A 24,583-nucleotide genomic window follows, 5' to 3' on the forward strand; every position below is an offset into this window, starting at 1 on the left:
AATTCCAGCACATAATGAGAAAGGCTTGGAGATTGAGAAAGCTGTTTTGAGATTACCTTGTGACCATGCGCCCGGCTCAAGTGGCTACAATGGCAAGTTTTACAAGAGAAATTGGCCAATCACAAAGGAAGATATTCTTGCTGTGGTGCACGACTTTCACTGTAGAGGCATATCATATCAAAAAGTATGGGTGCTTCCTTCATTGCAATCATCCCCAAAAACGCAAATATGGAGGGCCCCAGCTGACCTTCGCCCCATCAGCCTCGTCTCTTGTTTTTTTTTTTTTTTAAGAAAGGATGATTTTATTAATGAAAGAACCAAAATAAAAAATCAAGGAAGCAAACCCCTAACAACAAGGGACCAGAGGGTTTGCTCTTTGCTTAGTAAGAGCATCAGCTTAGTAAGTTTGGTTAAGATTATTCATAAAGTATATTTTAAATGTTACAAGACAAATATACGCTTCTTTGAGTGTATATTACTTTAATTATTAATATTAAAACTAACAATATATTAGTTGCTGAATATAAACAAAAAACACTACCAACTTCAACTAGAGTAACAATAATCTTTCCTTGTATAATTCCCAAAATAGCCTTAACACGAAATGAAATATAATATTATTTCGGTTTATCTAACTTATGTTTAAGTATTAAGTTTTCATAATATAATTATCTAAAAACAAGAACCAAAATACTCACTAGTACAAAAAAAAAAACTAAGAGTATAAATCTTGGTGGGTTTGAACCACCATCCACTCAAATAAATTTTGAATGCTCCTTGTTTTGGAGTTAAAGATCTATTGAGAAAAATACACAAAACAAAAGACAAATTATAAAAAATATGTATTAAATATTAAAGTTTTAAATGGAGAAATAGGTATTTGGTCTCCTTTCACTTTTGACCACTTCTTCTTTGGTGGCTAAGATTAGATTGTTCTTTCTGCATGATATCTTTTTAACCAGTATCCAGCTGCTTTAATGCTCTATTGAACTATCTCGATTCTCAACTTCAAAATATTCAATTGGCGGTTAACAACAAAATGTTCAGAAGCAACCAAATAGCCAAAAACAAAGTCTGCATCTCTGTTTTTCAATATCCATTTGTAGTTTTGATGTCGATAAAACTGAACCACATAAATCAGAGTTGGGATCATAAAACTGGGATTTCAAGTGTCTTTGAAACTTGATCAACTGAATGGCCCATAAATCAAACTCATTTAAGTGAAATTGTGCTGCAAATAGGCCCCTCTAATCAGACTGTACAGAAGGTAGCAAATAAGGTTTACGTACTAAGAAAGAGTGCAAAAGGGTAATGGATAGTGATGGGATTCATAGCTGCACATAAACTCCTAATTTAGTGTTAACTTCCATGTCTTGCAAACTTAGGAACTAGAAAATCTTCAATCCAGTCACCCACCATGACAGATTGAAAAATAAATTTGTATTGCCGAGAATTGAGATACACAAACCCATCACTTTGCTTTCAAGCACATCCTCTCACAATCTCTTTGAAATCATATGGAGGTTTTTTGCTTGATTAAAGCCAATTGCTGTTTGATCAGGAGGCAGATTTTCTAAATGTAGACCTGATGAATGTTACAGGATAGTCTAGTTCTAGAGAACTGATACGAGACAAAGAGGATGTTATTTCAGGGCCAAATAAGAAAGACAGCTAGAGATGCTTTACAGTTTGTCAAAAAAAAAAAAAAAAAAATGTCCCAAATTCCATTTCTGGCCAGTATGTTTGACATTGGAATCATGGCTCTGCTATGCAGAAGTCTTTTTTCTTTCAATTAAATAATTAAATAATAATGAGAACTTTGTGCAATGCAACAATTGTCTGCTCAGTGGGGTTGAATGGAAGTGATGTGCAACAAGCTCATTTCTGAGGAGGTTTGTTCATAGACATTTGTTGGAAAACAGCTAAAGTAAAATGGCCACTCAAACAATATATTTAGGAAGTAGGATGAAATTCAAGGTAGAAAAGAAAGAAAAAGAAAATTAAAAAACAATTTCAATTCTCTACAGACGTCAAAGGAAGCTGAATAATTGCAAGCATAAAAATCAAGTTCCCATAACAATTTTTAACAACATCAGAACGCGAATGACTATATTACATCATCAAAAGAGAAAACAAGCAAGGTATGCCTCCCGATATCATAAAATGGTTGATGTGAAAAGGCCGGTGCGAAATGCAGAATCGGATCAAGCCCCAAATTGTGCAGAGTCCTCTTCAAAATCTAGCTGGGATATGTATACTGAATAATGAAAATGCCAAAGCCTCAAACAAAAGCAGGGCTTAGGTTCCGCAGAAATAAAACGTATAACGTTTCGTCCCTAGGATCCGTTTCAGAGAAAAGAGAAAAAAAAATGCAGTGCTGTCTTAGGAAAAAAAAAAAAAAAGTGGCAACCATTCACCCGTTTGCCTCAGAGCTCTGAATCGACTCCAGAAATTCAATCAAATTGAGCCAGAGTTTGAGAATCTTAACGTCATGAAATCAGATCTGACTAAGAAAAACAGGATCACTCAAAGGACGCCTAAATAATGAAACAAACAAAACCTTCTATGCGTCCCATCAAATCAATCGACTGTGCGGCAAAACCTAGCAATGAAAACGAAATCGATTCATAAAAGAAACGAGCGGAAGAATTAAAGAATGAACTTAATATCTGGAGATCGAGAGCTCCCTCGAAGACACGACAGGGCAAGGAAGGATTAGGAGAGGTGGTGATTTCAAACAGAGAAAGCTGTCATATGTTATCCCAAACATGCAGACATACAAATCGAATCAAAAGTGTAGAAACGAAATGAAAGTCAGTAAAAGGCTAAACAGATCACCACTCATGAAACGGAAAAAGGAAACAAACAAAAAGATGATCGACTGACCTGTATGGAATTGAGATAGAAAACGGTGGATGGTGGTGGTGAAAAACTGTGTCCCGAACACAGCAACGACCGCCGGAGATTAGGGAGCAAGTTTATCAAGTGAGAATACCATTTCTTTTCTGTTGCTCCGTCGCGTTCGAAGAACAGAGGAATAGAAACTGGGTAATGCTATTTCATATGAATTTATTTTAATATATTAGTCTAAGACTCTAACATTTAGCATTCATTTCACTTTATTTAAATAACTATAATTATAATCATTTTAATTTAAATTTCAATTTAATATAATACATAATTACTTCACATAAATGATTAAATATTTTTTATTTATTAAAATTGAAAAAAAGAAAAGTAAAGTACATTAGGTTAGGTCATAGATGCTGAATATAAATACCTACACCAATGACTGCTATTGAGACACTGCACGAGATATATGGAATACCTGTAGTGAATGTTTGGTTTTTTGGTCAGGAATGTAATTCTTCAAATTTAAATTGTATAATAAGGGGTGATAATAGAGTGCGCTTCAAGAGGTACATGTCTCTCCTTCCTTCATTATGAATACTATAAGGGAGAAAGAGATTAATGTGACTGGTTTATTACATGGCATGGAATGAAGCTATACGTGTGCAAATGCTAGCTAGTAAAAAACGCACTAGTTTTACTCCATCCGCTAAGACATTAAGAGGTCGTGGTTTGTAGGCTTGTAGTCGGGTTGGGGCCATTTGACCTATGTTATTTTTAAAAATAGTTAGAAAAAAAAATAATTTGATCGTTATCGTATTTTTACTAATTATTTTTTAAAATAATAATAATTAAATTCTTATTTTTTTTTATTCTCTAGGGGTTCCAAACAGACCCTAACTTCTAATTAAGGGAAAGAGTGATAACAAGAAACGAATCAAATAATAGTCAAAAATAACCACTATTCTGGTGCGTATAATGTAGGAGACCTGATTTGGGGTATGAAATAGGGTATTTTTCTTGGAAACCCCTATTTATGTTGAATAATCCTGGGTGCGTTATGTCGGCAGGGTGATGGTAACCCTTTAACCTATGTGGCTTAGCATAGCAGTTTATGTACATTATCGATATAAGAACCATTATTCTGACAAGTATTAGAATAGCTTGGGGGTACACATGGTGGCCGTCTATAGGGTTTAGGTTTTATGGTATATTCGCGTCCCTATTGGTTTACATGCTTCCTCAACTACTACCCTTGCTTCTACCGACCTTGGTATATTGGCGTATTTTATTGTATAGCATAAGCTTAAACTTTTTCCTTTTGCGAAAAAAGACTTCTACTAGTGGGTCTATCTAAATTTGTGGGATTGAAATCCCCATTATCTAGTGGGTGTGATGTTTAAGCTATGCAACTAGTTTCTCTTTGTTTGTTCTTTATGTGCCTAAGTTTTTAATTAATCTTATTTATAATTTGATACCACTTTGATATCACTTTATAATTAATAATTGAACATAACAGAAAGATTATGTGACTTTCAAGAGTAGAAAGCAGCTATGTGAAAGACTGTAGTAGTTCTCAAGAGGTAAAATCCAAATTAAAAGTAAGAACAGCAGGAGATTTGAGTACAGTTAAGAATGAATTTGTTTGTTTTCCAAGTGCTGCAGTTGTGGCAAAAGGTACTCCTCAGGCTTGAAACACAAACAGACTGTTAAGATTAATGGGTTTGGTTATAAATTCTGTTTATGGAGCAACTGCCTCCGAGATCAGCACAATCAACAACAAAAAGAAAAAAAATACAATAAAAACACAAGAAGAAACAATTTTTTCCAGACTCAAGAGAAAAGAAACACCATAAAGTGGAACAAGAACAATATTAGTGCGCTGAACTCAGGGAAGAGAGTCTATATGTTTGCTCAGCTCCTCCAGCTTCTTCATCCTTACTCTCTCACTCTCAGTGACCAGCTATCATCATTCATCAAGGAAGAAACGAATTAGAAAACCACAGCAGCAAAGATAATTTAGCTAAATTCAAGTGAATTCTGACAGAAAACTTGATTAAGATGTAAAATATATTGGCGTTTAGCATGATGTGGTGCTTTAAGAATGCTACCTCCATCAATTTGGTAATCAGTAAGGCCTTCTCTTTGTCCCTTTCATTGAATGCGTCAAGGGCTTCTTTGTATTCCTTCTCCTGGTAGTCAATATAGTACCCAAAAACTTCAGCTTTATATGCAATGTTAAAAGGAAGAAACGCAGAATAGAACAGCTAATTTCTTCACCTTCTTTTGGCAAGCATACCCAAGTGGCTTTAGTTCCCGGTTAACTGTATCAATCTTCTTCCTAACAGCTCCCACTTCTTTCCTCATGGGGTCTGCCATAATAGTTTCTAGCTCCTACCAAAGACTCATACTCTTTGCATCAAATATCAATGATTCACAACAAGAATGAAAGTGGAGATGGAAATTAACAGTTATGTCTGTAAGACTCCTGGAATATGATGGTATTAGGGCCTGAATGGATTGGCTTTTGAAATTAGTCTTCTATTTTCAACATAACTGATTTTAAATTATTGAAACAAGAAAACTTTGGTTCTTTTTCCTTTTTGCTTTTTAGAGCAATTGTTAAAAAAATAGAACTGTAAAAAAAAAACTTTTCTGTTGTCACCACGAATTAGAAAAAGAAAAAGTTAATGAAGAGGAGAAGAAAATTTTCCAAAAAGCAATTCAAACCGACACTTTGGATTCAAATCTTCAATCCCAACCTTTTTTCATGGGGGTTCAGCACAACAAAAACAAAAGCATTTCTCTCTCTTTCATATCCGTCTCCTTCAAATCTTTTGTTGCAGTTTCTTAAATAACTGCAGAGTGGTTTGTGAAACTTACTTCTCTGATATCTGCCAGCCTCTTGGTCTCTTCTTCAACTCGGCCAAGACGGGCATGCACCTTCTCCTTCACCTCCATCTTTTTCCTCTCTATCTCCTCCTCTTTCGCTCGGAAAGACGTCAAAGCCGATTTGGTCATCTCCTCTTCTTCTTTCTCCTCTCCCGTGAGGCTCTCTTTGTGATTGTTGGTAGTGACCCAACTGGCTCGTTCCACCATCTGCTGATCCAAGGGTTGCTGCTGCTGCAGATTATGAATCTGGGTCTGCATTTGTTTTTCCTTCTCTCTCTCTCTCTTTGCGCTTCTGTTTGCTCTCTTCTTCTTCTCCAAAAATGGCGCGCTTGTTTCCCCTCTTGATGCGAGGAGTTTATATGGAGATGACTGGAAGATCTTCAAGTGGTATCTGACGCCAACTACCTTTTAAAAGTTGAATGTGAAATGACAAACGTAGTCTTGGCCCCCTCTCCGGTGTTCTATACAAAATTACAAACTGCATATACAACGTAGGATTCAATAAGGCACATGCCTGTGAGATGCTACTTGTTCGAGTCTCCAAACCATTTAACAAGGATTAATCACTAAATAGCCATTATTTAGACATTTGAAAGATGAAGCATTAGTTCATAAACTTTGATCTTTTAAATTTTTTATCAAAGATTATCTATGATTTTTGTAGTTTATGGAGAATGCTAAGAAGACTCTCTGTTTCATCTAATACATGTAAACTTACTAAGAAATGGGAAGAATATTTGTAATAATATACTGAGAGGGTCCATCTTAGGTAGTTTGATATTTTCCTGATTTGGTCTGTTGCCCATTTCTTCCAACTGATACTTGAAATCTGCTCAAACATATCCATCCAAGAAGGGTATAAATACTAAAAAAAAAAACACAGAGGTAAGCTTTAAGTAATTCTTCATTATTTTATACTCTTTTTCTTGAAATGAAGGATTTTTCCATGTGTGCAAAGTAAAATAAGAAATGGGTCTTTTGATCAAAGGTGCAGAACACCAAAAAAACTCGTTAAACGTACCATTTTCCTCAAATTTCTGTTAAGATAATAAGGTGATTTCTGGCTGAAAGGTCCAAAGGAGTACTGGTAAATCGCTTTCTGCTGAGTAGAGAAGAAGGATGCTTAGGCTTGAAGTCTTCTGCTGTGGAGTAGACAGAAAGGTCTCACCTACACGCTCGGATCCGTGGCAGTTAAGCCAAACAAGGAGCAGGTCAGCTACCCTCAACTAATAACCACCTTTACAACCTTGCTAGAATAACCAGCAAAATGTCCATCTGTGTTCCCTGAAAGTGAAACTGCCCTTCTTGAACATCCCTGCACCACGCATGATGAGGAGTGGGGTTATGGAATGCAAGTCCCAAGATGAAACGAATGAAGCTTCTCTCTCTGGGTGGTCTTTCTTTCTTCAACTGAGAAACTCAGCTTTTACTCTTCTGGTATTTCAATGGCGAGTTTGATGTCTGGTGGGGAATCAGAACTACGACACGAGTGTCTTTAATGGAGCAAGAATTTTCAGCTCAGAGGCTGAGAACTGTTTGACGAAAGGGACTACAACAGAAGCTGAACGACTCGTGAAGGGGCTACTCGTCTGACTGGATGCTAGAAAATTACGTGATAATGTAGATATCATAAAAGTAAGGATTTGATAATGCCATTGAAAATTATAAAAGTAACCATTTTTGTTTATGTATCATATATTTTTATTTCTTATATTATATTATAATAAAAATGATTTTATATTACACTAAAAACTATCTTATTTTATTAATAAAAACCCTATTTATTTATTTAATATATTCATACTTTTAATATTATATTAAATTACTAATTTAAAAGTGATAATTAAGATATTGTATAAGTAAGAATTTGATAGAATATCTAGACATTATAAAAGTAAATATGTTATAATTAATTAAAATAACAAATATATTTAAAATTTAATTACGGTATTAACTTAGACTAAACTAAAATCTATCTTATTTTATTAATAAAATATTATATTTATTATTTATTATATTAATAAAAAATAATTTTATATTAATTTACTAATTTAAGAGTGATAATTAAGATACCGTAAAAGTCATTATTTGATTATGTATCTAGACATTATAAAAGTAACCATGTGTTGTTTAGGTGTATTATTTTATATATTTAACAGAATAATATTATTTAAAATTTTGAAATTATTTTGTTTTTTGTTATTTAAAAAATAAATTTCATCTATTTTCCTAAAGTTAAATCGACTAGAGTATTTTATGAATATACTCGTTCTCTTGTTTCCAATGTATTTTATATTGTGCACACTAATACAAAAAAATACTTTCCGTTACCCGAAAGAGTAATCCACTTTCACTAATTCATTCACTTTCCATTTCACTTCCACCCCTACCGTTTGTGTGTATCTAACCAAAAACTTGGCACATGCTAATGCCCTTAGAAAAGTGCCTCTACTATTAGACTAAAAAATGTTCAACTTTCAAAAACGTTTTCAACTATGTTCTTCCTCTTAAATCATTTTGGTATTTTATGAGGTTCATTCAATCTCTATTTCACTTTTAGATGATTCTTTTGGCCTTCTCCTCTTCTTCCCTAAAAACGATAATTTATACGTTGGACAAGTGAGAGCAGCACAACTCGGACAGGAGCAACTGACCCAAACCGCCAGTCGAGTCCTACTCGGTGTATTCAAAATTTCGAAGTGTGGTCCGGTCTAATTAAAGACCTAAGCCGTTAGAATTTTCTTCTTCATTCCATACTTTCCCTCCATTCCGTTTTGGCTACTAGGGTCTGTCACTCTTACACTGCGTCTTGAGCTTCTTCGAGGTGCTTCAATGGCGACAGAACCGGAAATGGGCACCTGGACAGACCTACTTCACTCGTCTACGAAGCTGCTGGAGCAAGCTGCTCCTTCAGCTCATTTTCCACCTCTCCAGGTTTGTCTATTGATTCTCTCTCTTTCTGTCGTGCTTTTCTTTTTCAACGCTCCACAACTTCATATGATGTCAAGGTGTTAAGTACTTTTCATGGTTCGAATGAGTGTCGCAGAGGAACTTGGACCAACTGGAGGCGTTATCCAGAAAGCTCAAGTCGAAAACCCTAAGGATTGAGGCGCCCGCGCAATCAATTGCGGCAACCAGGTTCTGTTTAGTAGCTTATTTTATTTTTTTCCCGAGTCTGTCACATTATCTTATCGTCATTTGCACGATGGTATTTACAATGAATACTCTACTCAGTAACTCGAGACTATGACTTTCTTTCACTAGATATAGGGATATTTTTTTTTTTTAATCTGGTAGAAGAAGGGAAAGTGGAAGGGCTTCACGAATGCACGAACTGTGCAGAGCTAGCTGTTTGTGTGCTTTTGCTGCTTGTCGCAAAGTTTGTGGTGGGTTTGCGACTGTAAACAACACTATCGCAGAAAAATGGTATCAGATCAAGCAGAATGGCAACATGTTTACTCTATTTTGGCATCGGAGTTTCTGCTGCTAGTCATGTCTTTAAGGAAATTATGTGGTCAGATGTATTTAAACTATAGGGACACTACAATGATCCTAACCTGGAGTTAGGTGTCATACTAGCTCTAGGAATTGGACGTATAGCTCAACAGCATGGAGCTGAGCAAAACTTTAATATCATGAGTTCATGTAAGGTTATTTATCTCTATGGAGTAATATTACCAATACCTGATGGTGACTCATATGTTTGACGGTGCAAAGATTTGAGAGTTGGTCCATGTTTACATAAGTGTTAACATCATTAGGTGATTCTGTCATCAAGTTCCTCTACAATGAATGGTTGTTTTTATAGTAATAAGTCCATTGTATCTGCATATCTGGATCATTCCCTTATTGTTGATTAAGAAGACATGCCTCACATAAGAACACGAGAATGTGTCTTATTGTGATTGTAGCATCTCAATTAAGTTTTTGGTAGGCTGCTGGCGCGGGAAGGAATAAATGCCGAACAACTTGCACGGGATCTCAAATCATTTGAACTAAAAGTAAGTTTTTTTTTGGAAATATTAAAAAATTTGCTTCTTTTTGCATATTGTCAGATATATATAATTTTCTATTGAATAATGTTTCAAATATATTAACTGTCTGAATGCAGTATCTTCCCTTATTTTAGTTCTTTACAGCATCCCAGGATATATTATCCTTATTGGTTTTTTCTCTAGGGTATGTTAGTGTGTAGGAAAATTTTGGAGACAAGTTAGTTCTCAAGGAAATGTGCCTAAAACACACAACCATAAGAAAATTTGGCTTGAATCTACGTTACCTAGAGAAAGTGAATCACTTTGTTTATATATATATATATATAAAAAAGTATAAATAAGATGAAGTGACATGATGTCTTCCTCTATCTCAACCTTAAAAATAAAAGGTTAATGACCCCACCTTATCCATGGCCTTTACCATTTACTTTTTTTGTTTTGAGTGAAATGAGATTTTATTAACCAAATAAGAGATTACAAAGGCCAGCTAAAGGACCACGCTCCTAACAACAAGAGATTGTAGGGAAACTACTTGTTTGGCAAGTGAATCAGCAACATCTTTAGCTAATCGAGGAATATGAGACCATTCACATCGAGTCAAGATACAATGTCTGTAATTTCATGATAAAGAGGTCAAAGTTTTCATGGGGGGTTCGTGAGGTTAGAGCACCAACTGATGACAACTTTTGAATCACCTTCAATGATAAAGGGGCCACTGAGATGGTCTTGGAAGACAATGAGCCCTTGGAGAAGGGCGAATAATTCGGCTGAGGTGGGTTCGGAGATCCCCAATGGTCTTGAGTAGTGATGAGAGTTTTACCCGAGGAATCACAGATTGCACTTTCAAATCCACCAGTACCCGAGTTGTCCTTCGCACTTCCATCAAAGTTGAACTTAAGATTTGCAGCATTAGGAGGGGTCCAGGATTTCAAGGTAGGAGGGTGGGAGGGGTTGGACATACTGTAGTTGAGCCCGAGGGAAGAGTCCCTCATGAAGCCAAATTCTTTTCGAGTGTGAATCCACATCGAGACATGACCAATGATGCAATTAGCAACTTCTTCATCCGTTCTGAATTTGAGATAGATTCTTCTATTATTCCTCTCTTTCCAAATGCCCCAAGGGATGTAGGATAATTGCTGAGAGAATAATTTTGCCAAGCCTTGGCATGCTTGTGGCTAGGATCATTTTGAATGTTTCAAGCAAATCATTTGGAAAGCAGAATTGTACGCTGATATGGTTGAGCAGAGATGTCCATACTCTCCAAGGAAATAGACAAACTAGCAGAAGATGGTTGACTGATTCCTCTGCATCTCGTGAAGCTGGAGCACATTCATCAATTGTAAGAGGAATAATATAGAGGGTTCGGGTGGAACCGACTCAGATTGAGAAGATTCAAAAAATGAATATCATCAGATTTATCTTCTGAATTTGATTCCTTGTTAGATTTTTTGGATTGTTTGATATGCATACATCTTATATATGCTCTAATTGTGGTTTTTTACGTTGTGGGGCCCACTTGAGCCGGTTGATTTGGAACTTTTTGGAAGTTTTACTTGTTCTTATATATCTGATATGGCTAACTTTGGTGTGGTTTACACTCCAACAAAGGAGTCATATAATCCTGATGGTAAATATTTTATCACTATCACCTCTGATAGGTTGAATGGTGATAATTACCTTACTTGGTCCAGATCTATTAGAATGTACTTGAAGGGCAGGAAGAAGTTGGAATTTATTAGAGATGGCCCTCCTATTCCTCAGGATGATGATTGGGAGACTGAAGACAGTCAAGGGATGACTTGGCTTATCAATAGCATCAAATCTAATATCAGGAGCCGAGTTATGAATTTTGAAATTGCCAAGGGTATGTGGCTGTCCTTGGAAGCTCTTTATGGACAAGAGGGCAATCTTTCCAGGGTTTGTGAATTATATACAAAATATTTTGGCTTAAAAAGGGGTAACAAAACTGTGACAGACTACTATAGTTCTTTTTTTATTATCTAGCAGGAAATTAATATTTTTCATCCTTCTACTACGGATGAAAGGGAACTCTGAAAACAACAGAGTCAACTCCTTATAGAGAAATTTCTAGATGGATTGGGTGCTTAATTTGACAACATAAAGGTGCAAATTTTGGCCTCAGACAAAATACCTAACTTCTTTACTACCTTTAATAAGGTATAGAGAGCTGAAAAGATTGTTGTGCATAGATCTAGAAAAGATACTAAAGTGGATGAAACTACTGCCCTTAATACATCAGCTACAACATCTGATTCTATAGACATGTCCAAGGGGCACACAGGGACTGGTAGAGGCAGAGGTAAAGATAGTTTTGATAGAGGATGAGGCCGAAGCCGAGGAGATGGAAAATCTGAGCACAAGTGTGTTCATTGATGACGCACCAATCATTACTCAGATAGATGTTGGGTAAAATTTGGGAATCCCTCGTGGGGAAATGCTATTACACTTGAAGGTACAACACCAAGGTCTGAAACTACAATCCCACCTAGTGCTCCAGATGAATTACATAAATTGATCCAACAACAACAATAGATCTACAACAACAACAAATTTCACAACGTATGACACTGTTATCTATTCCCTCTGCATCCTTGGCACATACGACTCCTTCTGCAAGTATGACTGCACTCTCAGAAGCAGTAGTGGCCTGATCATTGCTTATTCTTATTAATGAGCCAAATCGATCACAAAGGGGTCCCTTTTTTGTCCACCAGTCTATCCAAAAAATGGATTTTTGTTCCGTTTCCAGCATAATATTGCACTCATTTTTCAAAGTTTTGTAGTAGAGGGTAAACATAACGCTAAAGGAGGGAGTGTTCGTGACTTCTTCCTCCCACAATCCACCATGGTTCAATCCAATCCAGTTTGCTTGCTATCATAGGCCTCCAGATTGTGTTTGGGGAAGTATTGAATATCCAATTCCATTTCATCAGACGGATGAATGGTGTGGCCCCTGATCCCTCTCGGAGGCTTCCTGGGGCTGGATAGGGTGGCTAGCGACCTCTCTTGCTTTGTGGCTGATTCATGGAGTGATCAGTTGTGGAGTCTCCTGTTCCGTCGGGGACTAAATGACGAAGAATCGTTGGCTTTTTGCTCTCCTTACCAGACTTAGTAATACTATAATCCGGGAGCATTCAGTTGATAAGCTGATTTGGAAGCCCAACAAGAATGGACAATTCATTGTTACTTTTGCTTACTCTCATATCAGAGAGCAAGACTATAGTATTCATGAGCACACTACGAATTTGGCTTGGAAACTCTCAGTGCCAAGCAAAATCAAATTTTTCGTGTGGTCGGCCATTAGAGAATAGATTCTACTTCTGACAACCTTCATAGAAGAGGCTTCACCGCCCTTGATCTTTCTTGTCCCCTTTGTGGTGAGTGCGATGAGACAGTCCATCATGTCCTCTTACATTGTGGATTTTCGTGGCAAGTCTGGATGAAGATTTTTCAAAACATTGGGCTCCAAGTGGGGCTACATCAGGACCTCTTTGGCATCTTTGAGATGGTTCGAGGGATTCACCTTCCTCGGCTGGGCAAGTTAATACTTTCAGCCTATCTTGCGCATGTTCCATGGTGCATTTGGCTCGAGTGGAACAACCGGAGATTCAACTCCAAAGCTAGCACCCTAAACAACATGGCTGGCTTCATACAAGGAAGGATTTTGCCACTCTATCGGGTGTTTCCCTTCAGGAAAATTGGAATTTGATCGCCCATATGTCTAGCCCCTGCAGAACTCCGAGTATGGCCTTCTGGGATCCTCCCCCTTGCGACTGCATTCAACTGAATTTTGATGGTAGTGATATTAGCTGTCCTGGGCCGACTGGAGCAGGCGGTGTGTTCAAAGGTCACAATGGAAACCCTATTCCTTCTTATGTTGGTCCGGTGGACATTGCTGATTCTAATACTGCTAAAGTTAGTGCTTTGCTGTTCAGCCTCCAAATCTTCAGGGATCGTCTCCGTGGCAAGTTAATCATTGAAGGTGACTCGAAGACTGTTATTAGTTGGTGTTCCAAAGACAGCCCCCCTTGGCGCCACTGGCCCATCACTGATAGTATTGCTGACATTGTATTTTCTACTCATAGTAATTGGAATCTCATTCCTAGATCAACCAACTCTTTGGCTGATAAATTGGCAAAATTCGGAACTTCCCAGCAATCTCTCATTGTTTGGGAAGGCTTCCCTCCTTTGTAAATTGCTCTTTTGAGTTTTTGTCTTAATAAAAGTCAGCATCATTTAAAAAAAAATCTATTTCATTAGAAGTGCCTTATTCATGTCCTCGGTGAGTCTAATCCCTAAGCCGCCTTGGGATTTTGGCTTACAAACATCATTTTGACCAACTTGTTGGTATTTAATGTCTCCACTGGTCTACACTATGAGACTTTTTTTCTCAAAGTTTCAATTCTTTGACAAATAGCAGAAGACAAAGCATAAAGGATAGGAAATAATGTGGCAGGCCTGCTATACAAGAGTTGAGAAGTATGGACCTACCAGCTTGGGAGAGAGGCTTCCCTCTCCAGGTGGCAAGGCATTGTTCTAGTTTTTCAAACTACGGTGTCCAGAGTTGATGGTTTGGGCAGCAATGAAATTGGGGTTGGGAGAGAGGTTACGGTACATCCAAGGTGGGAGGCAATGCTACATAGCAAGTCATTCTCAATGTGGTATCCCATTAAATAAGTTTTTTGCAAGTTTATTTTCTGCCTAGAAGATAATTTAAACAAGCCAAGGAGAGCTTTTATTTTTTGTATTTCCTCGAGAGAGCCTTCTCCAAAGATGAGGGTATTGTCAACAAATTAAGGATAGATATATCATATTCCTATTAAGTAGAGACTCGCTTGAGCCATCCAATATTCTTAGTTAAGTAGACCAGAGATGATAGATACTCAACAATGATATTAAATAACATAGGTGAGAGGGGGCCACCTTGTCTAATCCCCTAGGAGCTACCAGAATAACCACAAACCATGCTGTTAATAAGAAGGGAGTATGAAGTTGAAGAAAAATACAGCTTGGGTCCAAAATCTCCAGCTTTCTCTGAGTCCCATTCGAGCCAACAAGTCATCAAGAATCTCCAATTTACTCGATTGGATGCTTTTTCATGATCAAGTTTAAGGACAGCTTGAATTTCTTGAGCGATCCAAAATTACATGGGTGGCCATGGTTGAACAAGGATGGTCCTCCCTTTGATGAAGGCTAACTGCCCATTGTGAATCACCATAGTCAAGGCAACCTTAAGCTGGTTAGAAAGGAGGCGCGCAATGGCCTGAATCACCATAGGCTTTTTCCATTTACTTGCACTGTGACAAACAATAAAGAAACACATTTTCTAGAGAATGTAGAAATGAACTTTTGTTTTCTTTTTCCCTGGGTGGTCTATTTTCTCTGTCCTATAAACCTCTTGTAAAGTTTTATTTTTTATTTTTGAATAAAGAGTAAAGTTTTATTTATCATTTGAAAAAAAAACCCTGCTGCTATTTAAAACAATTATGATCTGTATCTGCTTTGGTTGACATATTGATAGCATCTGTTAGACGTATCTTCTCAAATAATTTGTTAGATCTGGTTTTCAAGAAAAAAAATAATAAAAAATCTGATATCCTAATGTCAGCATAGGCTTCCAATAACTGTGAAGAAACAGTCACTTTCTTGATATTTAGTGTTATGTTGTTAGCTTTTCTTCCTTGGGCCTTCTTTGGTCTTTTTAAGGTGTCTAAGTGACTCTATAGTTGACACTACTTGTTTACTTTTCTATGAAGACAACATTTGAGGATGTTTTTCCTGCTGAGGCCACAAGTGTAGAAGAGTATTTGCAGCAGGTGAGTTTGACCCTCTTTATTTGTTACATATAATTTCATTGTCCTATACTTATAGCCCTTGTTTTTGATGTCTAAAGGATTTAATTTTGTTGGATATAGCTCTTGAAAGCATCTTGTTAAAACGTATTAGTTATTTCTGAAGAGTTATCCTCCTAAAGAACTCAGAACCTTCAGTTGATAGTCCCTCAATTACGGAAAGTTTATGCGTCTGTCTGTAAGATTAACATCCTGCTGATAATATATTATATTTACATACATGCTCCTATTAACTACAATGTGTCTTCTTGCCTTTTTCTCTTTTTTCTAACAACAGAAAAAGTCTGTTACAGTTACTTCCTGTCCACAAAATATTTTGATTACTCCTAACTCTGATGCTTTAATTATGATCTGATGATATTTTTTGGTTATTATGATTTCTGCTCATCATAAGGTTCATGAAATGGCAATGGTATCAGCTATCCAAGAAGCTCAGAAAGACAATTTGAGAAGCTTTAATGATTACACGATGCAGGTCATGGAGGTTAGTTTGCTCAACAAGTTCTTAATCTGTGCAGATACTTTTATTTGTATAAAGGCTTTCTAATCATTATATACAGTAACAATTGTCCTGAAAAGTGAAAATAGAAGATTTCCCACAGTTTCTCTGTTTCAATTGGTTTTTAGTTAAGGTGGAAACAGTTCAAACCATGGACTTACTTTATGACTTTAATGAGCTTTGACAAGACTTTCATCAAAAAGTGGTTGTGTCTCTCATTTTATCCGAATTTGCACTTGTACTTTGGATACTGGTGGGATTCATATTAAGTAGAAATTTAAATTCTAAAGTATTGCCTGTGGATCTGTATCTGATTTATATTTACTGCTGCAGGAAGACTGGCAAAAGGAGAAGAGAGACTTTTTGCAAAGTCTAACCCGTCTTTCAACATTAAAAAAAACCAACAGTGCTTCTTTAAACACTGGGTTAGCTGGTCCTCGCCAGATTTCATCCTTGACATCTAGTCCTTGTGTTTCTACTGGTCCATCAAGCATGGAGGTTATACCTCTATCAAACCAGCCTGTCCTTGAAAAGAAGGCTCAAGCATATGAGGAGATTGTCAGAAATCTTAATGAAATGAGGGAGCGTGGTTTGCCATTTAAAGTAAGGTTTCAGCTGTCTTAGTGCACTTTTTTTTTATCTATTTATTTGGTGTAAACCTTTGATTGCTAATTTAGATATTATTGTTTGAGAATGTGACCATGCAATTTGATATTTGTCTTTTCATGTTGGGTATCTTGACATGATTCTTCTCAAGCTTCCTTTCAGTGAGGTATTATGCCTAGAGGTGGCAGTTTTACTCAATTACCCTTTTTTTGCTTTACCCATCCAATTCTAAACAAATATGGGATAAATTTTCTTTCCCATTTGTAAATGTGGGTAAAATTAACTGTTTTCCTGTATACAGTTTATTAAATGGAATAGGAATGGGTAAGAGTCATTTTGTACCCAATTACCTATTTTCTTAGTGGCAATTACGTAATGTTTTAGGTGGTGGTAATTTTGTAGTATTTTTATGTTTTGAGTTACAAGTGTCTACTCAAAGCCCATTATCCAACATTTTTTCAACGAATCAGTTTTTGTGAAAGTAGAGAGATGAGCGACTCACGACGGGTGAGTTGAACGGCGCAAGAGAATTGAGTGTCGAGCGACCAGAGAGAGGAATGAGCGATGCCAAAGTGTGAGGGGTGATTATTGTCTCTGATCGGAAACTCCATCCGATCGCGATGGACATTGCAGTCACCCCCACCGTTGTTCTCGAGGAAGAAGTCCGACAACCTTAACTGGCTCTCACGACCGGCGAGCAACCGCCGACTAACGTCCTACTTGTTCTCCGATCTCATGTCACCACCGCATTTCTAAAGACACAACCAAACCTGGCATCCCGAGCAACGTTTTGAGGACTGAAAACGACGACAACAACACCAATTGGACCACCGTTCATCGCCGGAAACATCGACACCAACATCCCCGAGGCTTTGCAACGCCCCCCACTGCCCCATCTCTCTTCGCTTATGGCCCTACCTCGCTGTCGATCACATGAGTGGCTCTCCGTGACACTCCTTGCGTTCGAGTGACAGCGAGGACAAGGGCTTGTCAGACCTTCGTCACCATCCCAGCGGCGACTTGTGCCTCCTTCATTTCTCAGTTCACAGTGGCCACGACTCTTCGCTGGGAATGAGGGAGCTTTGGTCTGGACCTTGGCATTTCAGTTTCCTCACTGTCTGCGAGAGAGGAAATGCCACGTCGTCCAGTACAAAGACTGAATCAGCACGGCCCGCATTGGTATACTAGAGGCCACCAATGCTGCCTTTGGCTGGACCCAGTTCATCCAATCCGTTTGACACTTCCTCCCGCCTCCACTACCCGCTAGCACACAACCCCCCACTACTACCCAACCGACGACTTTGAAATTACCTTCTGCTGTCCCCTACTTCACCCCAACTGCTCTAGCCACTTCAGCCTCTTCACCCTTACCCCCTCAAAACCCGTACTATCACCCCTTGGGCCGGGACCACCCAACCATTTTGGCTCCCCCGCACCTGATCCGTTCTGGCCTCGACAGTTTGCAATGCGCAACTTTGGTTACCTTGAGCACCTCACCTGCCGACGGCCAGATCATTTCAGACTGGTTATCCCATCAGTTGTGACTGGATTACTGCCCGCTGTCCTCCTACTTGTGCCCGGATGAGTGGATAATCACTTTCCGCTCATTCGGGGATCGTTGGAGGGCAACTCGGCTCCCAATCTCTGCTCCTATTTCCTTAGTCCGGGACTAGAACCCTACCTTGCACCGACTATGCTTCTGTAAGTGGATCCAAATTATGGGCAGTCTCATTGCAAGTCACTTTGGCACTCTTATCAGACTGGACAAGTGCATAGCTGACCGCTGGAGGCTCGTCCGAGCTAGGCTCTTCATCAACCCTAGCAACGTTCAGTCTGGGGCGACCTTCCTTCGACTCGATGCCAACCAATCCTTTTTTTGGCTTGGTGTCCTTTTCGGAGGTCTTGTGGTTGACACTGTCACCTCCATCTGCGACAACAACAACGATGAAACCCCACCCCGTTCTGTAGCCCGGCGCAACACTGCCAATCCATTGGGCCACCCGATCTGCCAGCTGGAGCCCCCACCCTCTGTCACCTCTGAGCCCCCCAACGAGCTCCTGCCACTTTGTCTACGACTACCTACCCTACCCTTTCTTTTTGACCCTGGCCCTCCTTTGCAATACCAACTTGATCCCTCTACCCCCCAACTGGCCTCACTTCGTAACCAGACCCTCCCACTACCTTTGCCACTTGGTCCTTTCTTCTCCCACCTCTAGGTCTCCTCATCCGACAAGCCTGCCAACTTGCCAAATTTTATACCTCCCCTTCATTACATCCCTCAACTACGTCCCCGTCCACCCCCCCTCTACATAACCAATCCCATCCCCCCTGTCTCGAATGGAACCGAGAGCCCCCCACAATTGGTCTCTTCTACCCCACAACACTGCCAATCCATTGGGCCACCCGATCTGCCAGCTGGAGCCCCCACCCTCTGTCACCTCTGAGCCCCCCAACGAGCTCTTGCCACTTTGTCTACGACTACCTACCCTACCCTTTCTTTTTGACCCTGGCCCTCCTTTGCAATACCAACTTGATCCCTCTACCCCCCAACTGGCCTCACTTCGTAACCAGACCCTCCCACTACCTTTGCCACTTGGTCCTTTCTTCTCCCACCTCTAGGTCTCCTCATCCGACAAGCCTGCCAACTTGCCAAATTTTATACCTCCCCTTCATTACATCCCTCAACTACGTCCCCGTCCACCCCCCCTCTACATAACCAATCCCATCCCCCCTGTCTCGAATGGAACCGAGAGCCCCCCACAATTGGTCTCTTCTACCCCACAACACTGTCCCCCCCCCCCCCCCCCCCCTCCGGTGGCCCCCACCTTGTTGCTTGGCGGCCTCCTCCGTTGGCCAGTGCTGATGCCGCATTGCTTCTCGAGCCCTTTCCCTTGGGGAATCCAGCTGCTTGCTCTCTCGCCGACTGATATGGTCTTGGGCGATTTTTGCTTCCCTTTGCCGGATGACAAAAACCAACAATTCTACTTGGCCCTACAGTCTGAACGTGGTCAATTTGATGAAGAAACTTGGAGTCGCATAACGAAGCTTGCAAGAAGAATGAGAGTGACTAATAAAGACCACCTACTGGGAGACAAGCCCGCATCAGGAGTTAACAGAAAAGGAAAGAGATGATAGTAATCTCATGGAATGTGTGAGGGGTTGGCTCTCCTAGGATGCATGCCACTGTGCGCAATCTCCTTCCTAGGAGCCACCCATCAATTGTAATCTTGCAAGAATCAAAAAGCCAAAATCCTTCTAATTCGTCTATCCATGATTTATGGTTGTAGCAATTTGGAATGGCTCACCATCAACACTATTGGCTTTTCTAGAGGTCTTCTCGTCCTTTGGAACTCATCTATTGTTGAGGTTTTGGATCATGTTATTGGCTCCTTCTCTATTGGAATCAAATTGCGGGATAGATGCACTTGCTTTATTTAGGGCCTTACTGGTATCTACGGGAATGCTGCTCTTTTTAGGAAGAGCTGACTGACCTCCTACCTCACTGGCTCATCCCCTGGCTCCTCGCTGGGGGCTGTAATGCGATCCGTTTCTGCAGCAAAAAGTCTCCTCCTGCCATCAGAATCTCTACCACCATGAGGCACTTTACTGATTTTATTGGTAGCTTTGCGTTGGAGGAAATCTGTCTTTCTGGTAAGACCTACACTTGGTCAAACTGGCAACGACCTCCTGTCCTTTAAAAGCTGCATCGCTTCTTTGCCATTGGTGATTGACTTAGGTTCTATGAGAACACACGTGATTCTGTTTTTAGCCGTACTGGCTCTAACATTGGCCTATTCAGATTGATACCAAACTTGACAAATGCGGCCCTGCTCCCTTGAGGTTTGCCAATACTTGGTTGATGGATAAGCACTCTGCTAACAATATTACTTCATGGTGGGGGGCTATTGGGGACCCCAATTATGATGGCTGATCCCTCCCGCGCAAACTGCAGCGCCTTAAGGAAAAACTCAAATCTTGGTCCTTAGAACGTCGCCTCTCTGTCATTTCTCACAAGTCATCGTTCCAGTCTCAGATTGCTGGCCTTGACCTGATTGAGGAGCAAAGGTGCCTTACTTATGCTGAATTCTCCAACCGCATCTCTCTTCAAAACAATCTTCAATCTATTCTTCACATTGAACAGGTGCAATGCAAGCAAAGGGCCCGCTTCAAGTGGCTGGCTGAGGGTGACACCAACACAAAGTTTTTCATGCTATTGCCTCAACTCGCCTGAGGACTAACTGAGTCACTTCTTTGTCTATCGACAATGAAGTCACCTCAGATAGGGCCTCTATTATTGATGCTCTTCTCAGTTTTTCACAGATCTTTACAGGGAAGACTGCCACCACCGCCCCCGCCTATCTAGCCTCCGCTTCGCCTCGATCTTTCTCACCTTGACGGCCTTCATTGAGTTACCTTTCTCGGATTTGGAAGTTGAAGACATAGTCTTGGGAACGGGCACAATAGGGAATTCTATAGAACTTGCTGACCTACCTTGAGAACAAATGTTATTTCCACGGTTCGTAGTTTTTTTATCGTGGTATTACTTTTAAAAGCATTGGTGCCTCTCTCATTGCTCTGGTGCCCAAGAAAACTAATGTTGACTTCAGACTGATCAGTCTTGTCTCTAGCCCATACAAGATCATTGCTCGCGTCTTGGCTCGCCACTTCAAGGTTGTTCTCCCCACCATCATCCACAACGGTCAAAGTGCTTTTATCCAGGGCCGCGATATCCTCGACTCCGCAATGGCCACTCACGAGATTATTGATCACTTCGTTAAGTTGGGTTCCTGCAGGTTGTCCTCAAGCTCGACCTTGAAAAGGCCTTCGATCGTGTGAACTGATCCCTTTTGGATGACATTCTTCAGCGCATGGGCTTTGGGGATAGATGGAGATTTTGGATTCACAGTTGTATCTCTTCAGCCTCTTACTCTCTACTCCTCAACGGCATTGTCTGCAACTTCTTTCATGGCTCTCGCGGCATTCGGCAAGGAGATCCCCTCTCCTCATTTCTCTTCAATAATATTACGGAGTACCTGTCCTCTATGTTCTACTCTACCCGTAGCCTTGGCTGGCTCGAAGTTGTTTCAAACTGGAGTTGCTTTGATATTCCTCTGCTATAGTTTGTTGACGATACCAACTGCTTAGGTACTGACACCATCTGCTTGTACCCTCTATCAGCCGGCACATTGACATGATTAAGAGACGATTTTTGTGGTGTGGTACGGACAATGATTTTCACTATCATCTTGTCAGCTGGGAAGATGTTTGGATGTTGAAGTCCTTGGGCGGTCTGGGGATCAGACGTACCAAGGAGTTGGGATCTGCCCTTTAAGTGGTTCTGGAAGCTCAGCTCCCCCTAGGTGGCATCTTGGAAACCGATGGTGGCCTCCAAGTTGCAACGTCTTGGGGATAGATGGATTACTGATTGTAGCAGTTGCCACCTCTCCCCCATTTGGAAGGTCATGTTCCATCTCCTCTTCACCTTCCGCATTGCCACCTGCTATTTTGTTGGTGATGGATCCTTCCCCCTGCTTCTCCAGCTCACCACTTGCCATGAGCTCTCTGCTGATGAAGCTTGGGGAAACGGCTCTTGGGATCTTTGTTTGAGGTGCAACCTCACTGATGAGGAGGCCATTGACATTTGTGACTTAATTGACGGACTTGGCAGTATTAAACTTCGTCCTCAGGTGGCTGACCGGATGATCTAGCTTCCTGACGACAACGGTCGTTTCTTTGTTTCATCGGCTTATCGTCTTCTTTTGAATAAGGTGTGAATATTATTAAAGAAGAGAAATACAAGTTAGGGGAACCATCCCGTTACAACAAGGGATTGAAGGGAGATTCCCATTTTGGCTTGGCTGTGAGCAAGGGAGTTTGCTGAATGTGGAATGTGCTTCCAAGTACAACATAGATTGGAGGAAATGGTACAAATGTCATAATAGCTAGCCAATGCCTCCAAGGTGGCTCCTTAGCTTCCGCACACTGATCAATCACACTTTAGAGTTCCCTTCAACAAACAATGGTTTTGAGAATCGGTCAAAATAGATAGTGAAGGCATGGAGTAAATCAACAAGCTCAGCAGTTGTGGAGTCTGAGATTCTAGGAGGTCCAACATAACTAGGAGGAGAGTACCCTCGGAGTTACGGATGGCCCCCCTAAAGCCAGCAGGTCCCGCGCATCCAAGGGCACTGCCACTGAAGTTGAGTTTGAGGAATCCAGCAGGGGGAGGCTCCCATTCAACCATGTTTGGCGGTCTGGATGGCCCGGACATCATAGCCACCAGAAGTCAATTATTTTACAAAGGCCTGCCTTGGAGGTGCTGGAAATCCATCTTTGAGAGCAGTCAAGAAGAGATCTGTCCAAAAATTGATTTAGAGACTTCCTCAACGCTTCTGAACTTACATTGGAAGCGCCGGCTGTTTCTTTCCTTCCAGATGGACCAGGGAATAAATCCAAGGCAGCATGAAGGCAGGATCTTGCCCATCTTTGTCATCCAGGCACCTAATAGAGATTGGAGCATTGATGGGATGTCATGTGTAGTGCATGATTGCAGGCCAATCTAGTGGAACAGGAGGGACCAGACTCTCCAAGCATATGGGCAATGAAGGAGAGTGTGGCTGGTGGTCTCTCTATCATCATTACAAAGTGGACAAGTGGGGTCGGGACTTAGGTTCCTATGGTGTTGCAGGTTATTTGTGGTAAGAATCTTGTTGAGGCTGGTTGTCCAAAGGAAGAACCTGACTTGAGGCGGGGCTGTAAGACGCCAGGCCAGCATAGTTGAACTGTGATTAGTAGAGGGGCCCCCGCCATGAAAGCAGGAGTAGGCAGAGGAGACAGTGAATTTACCGCTTGGGTCAGTTAACCATATTAGCTTATCCGGTATGTGGCTACAGATCTTGATTGAGGCCAGGTCAGAGATGAGGCTGGAGACATCAGAGGCTTCACTGTTAGTTAACCGACGCTGAAGCAGCAGGTCCCAATCACCATTGCCATGCTAAGCGGCGGCTACTATTGAAGTGATTCTGGTAGTAACATTCGCAAGAGTTGGATAAGAGTTGCTGAGAGGTCTATTTCCCAGCCACCTCGGACCAGAAGCTTGTTTAAATCATCCCGTCCCCAACATAGCACAGGGTTGTGGAGGCGAACTTTGGATTAGGAGGAAGAGCGACCTTCGAATGGGGGAGAGACGGTATGGACGACCACCTCCAGTCCACCAGCAATCTTTCCTCCCAATCTTGGTTGCAACAATTGGTCTCCAAATCTGGTTAGGCATCATGTTGAATTTCCAAATCCATTTTAATGGGAGGGCCCAGTTCATGTCAGCAGTACACCTGATGCCAAGGTCATCGAGGTGGACAGATTTACAAACTTCAGACCAACAAATGCGATGGTATTTATGTTCACCATTCGGGCCCCTCCATAGGAAACGTTTCTTCAAGGATTCAATGCGATGATAGATAGTTTCTGGACAGGGGAATAGGGAAAGAAAATAATTCGTGATGCTAGCCAAGTAGGATTTGATGAGGACCATTCTACCAGCTTTTGATAAGAATTTCCCTCTCCAATAGGCAAGGTGCCTCTCCAACTTTTTAATGACAGCGCTCCAAGAATCCTTGCGTGACGTGCTGTCAAGAGGAGGAAGGCCCAGGTATGTGCAGGAAGGGTTGGCAACTGAGCACCCCAGGTCATTTCCACTGACATTGCAGACCAGAATGCCAGCTAATTTCTGTCCTGATTTCAGCTCGAATAGACCTAGCAGTGCTTTCATTTTCTTGATTTGATCAAGGAGCCCCGAGGTAGAGAGTGTCATCAACGAATTGAAGGAGGGGGATGTCAAGATTGTCTTGATCGGAAATAGGAGAGAGCCA

At 40.6% G+C, this 24,583-nt stretch overlaps 3 protein-coding genes across 4 annotated transcripts in view; 1 reads left to right on the forward strand and 2 right to left on the reverse strand.

Annotated features, from left to right (window-relative positions):
- Nucleotides 1-3,033, reverse strand: part of LOC137958861 (vacuolar protein sorting-associated protein 52 A) — a 40,366-nt gene extending 37,333 nt beyond the window's left edge. For both annotated transcript variants that reach the window (XM_068806044.1, XM_068806043.1), the window contains exon 1: nt 2,887-3,033. The gene's annotated coding sequence lies outside the window, so the exon portion shown is untranslated. The remainder of the gene's footprint in view (nt 1-2,886) is intronic.
- A 1,531-nt stretch (nt 3,034-4,564) lies between these two features.
- Nucleotides 4,565-6,059, reverse strand: LOC137958988 (stress response protein NST1-like). Its single transcript, XM_068806230.1, has 4 exons — nt 5,734-6,059; nt 5,131-5,244; nt 4,962-5,042; nt 4,565-4,813 (listed from the first exon to the last, which is right to left on the reverse strand). The coding sequence occupies exons 1-4, from the start codon at nt 5,998-6,000 to the stop codon at nt 4,739-4,741; spliced, it is 537 nt and encodes a 178-aa protein (XP_068662331.1). The 5' UTR covers nt 6,001-6,059; the 3' UTR covers nt 4,565-4,738.
- A 2,453-nt stretch (nt 6,060-8,512) lies between these two features.
- The window catches only part of LOC137958987 (nuclear pore complex protein NUP93A-like), a 46,194-nt gene continuing 30,123 nt past the window's right edge, over nt 8,513-24,583 (forward strand). The window contains exons 1-6 of the mRNA XM_068806229.1: nt 8,513-8,676; nt 8,789-8,880; nt 9,677-9,743; nt 15,515-15,574; nt 16,005-16,094; nt 16,443-16,712. Coding sequence (XP_068662330.1) covers nt 8,575-8,676; nt 8,789-8,880; nt 9,677-9,743; nt 15,515-15,574; nt 16,005-16,094; nt 16,443-16,712 — 681 coding nt within the window. The 5' untranslated portion in view covers nt 8,513-8,574. The remainder of the gene's footprint in view (nt 8,677-8,788; nt 8,881-9,676; nt 9,744-15,514; nt 15,575-16,004; nt 16,095-16,442; nt 16,713-24,583) is intronic.

This window comes from Aristolochia californica, unplaced genomic scaffold (assembly GCF_029961685.1).
Source record: "Aristolochia californica isolate CCGP_79_NKW_82.1479 unplaced genomic scaffold, dmAriCali1.0.hap1 SCAF_3, whole genome shotgun sequence".
Lineage (NCBI taxonomy): Eukaryota > Viridiplantae > Streptophyta > Magnoliopsida > Piperales > Aristolochiaceae > Aristolochia > Aristolochia californica.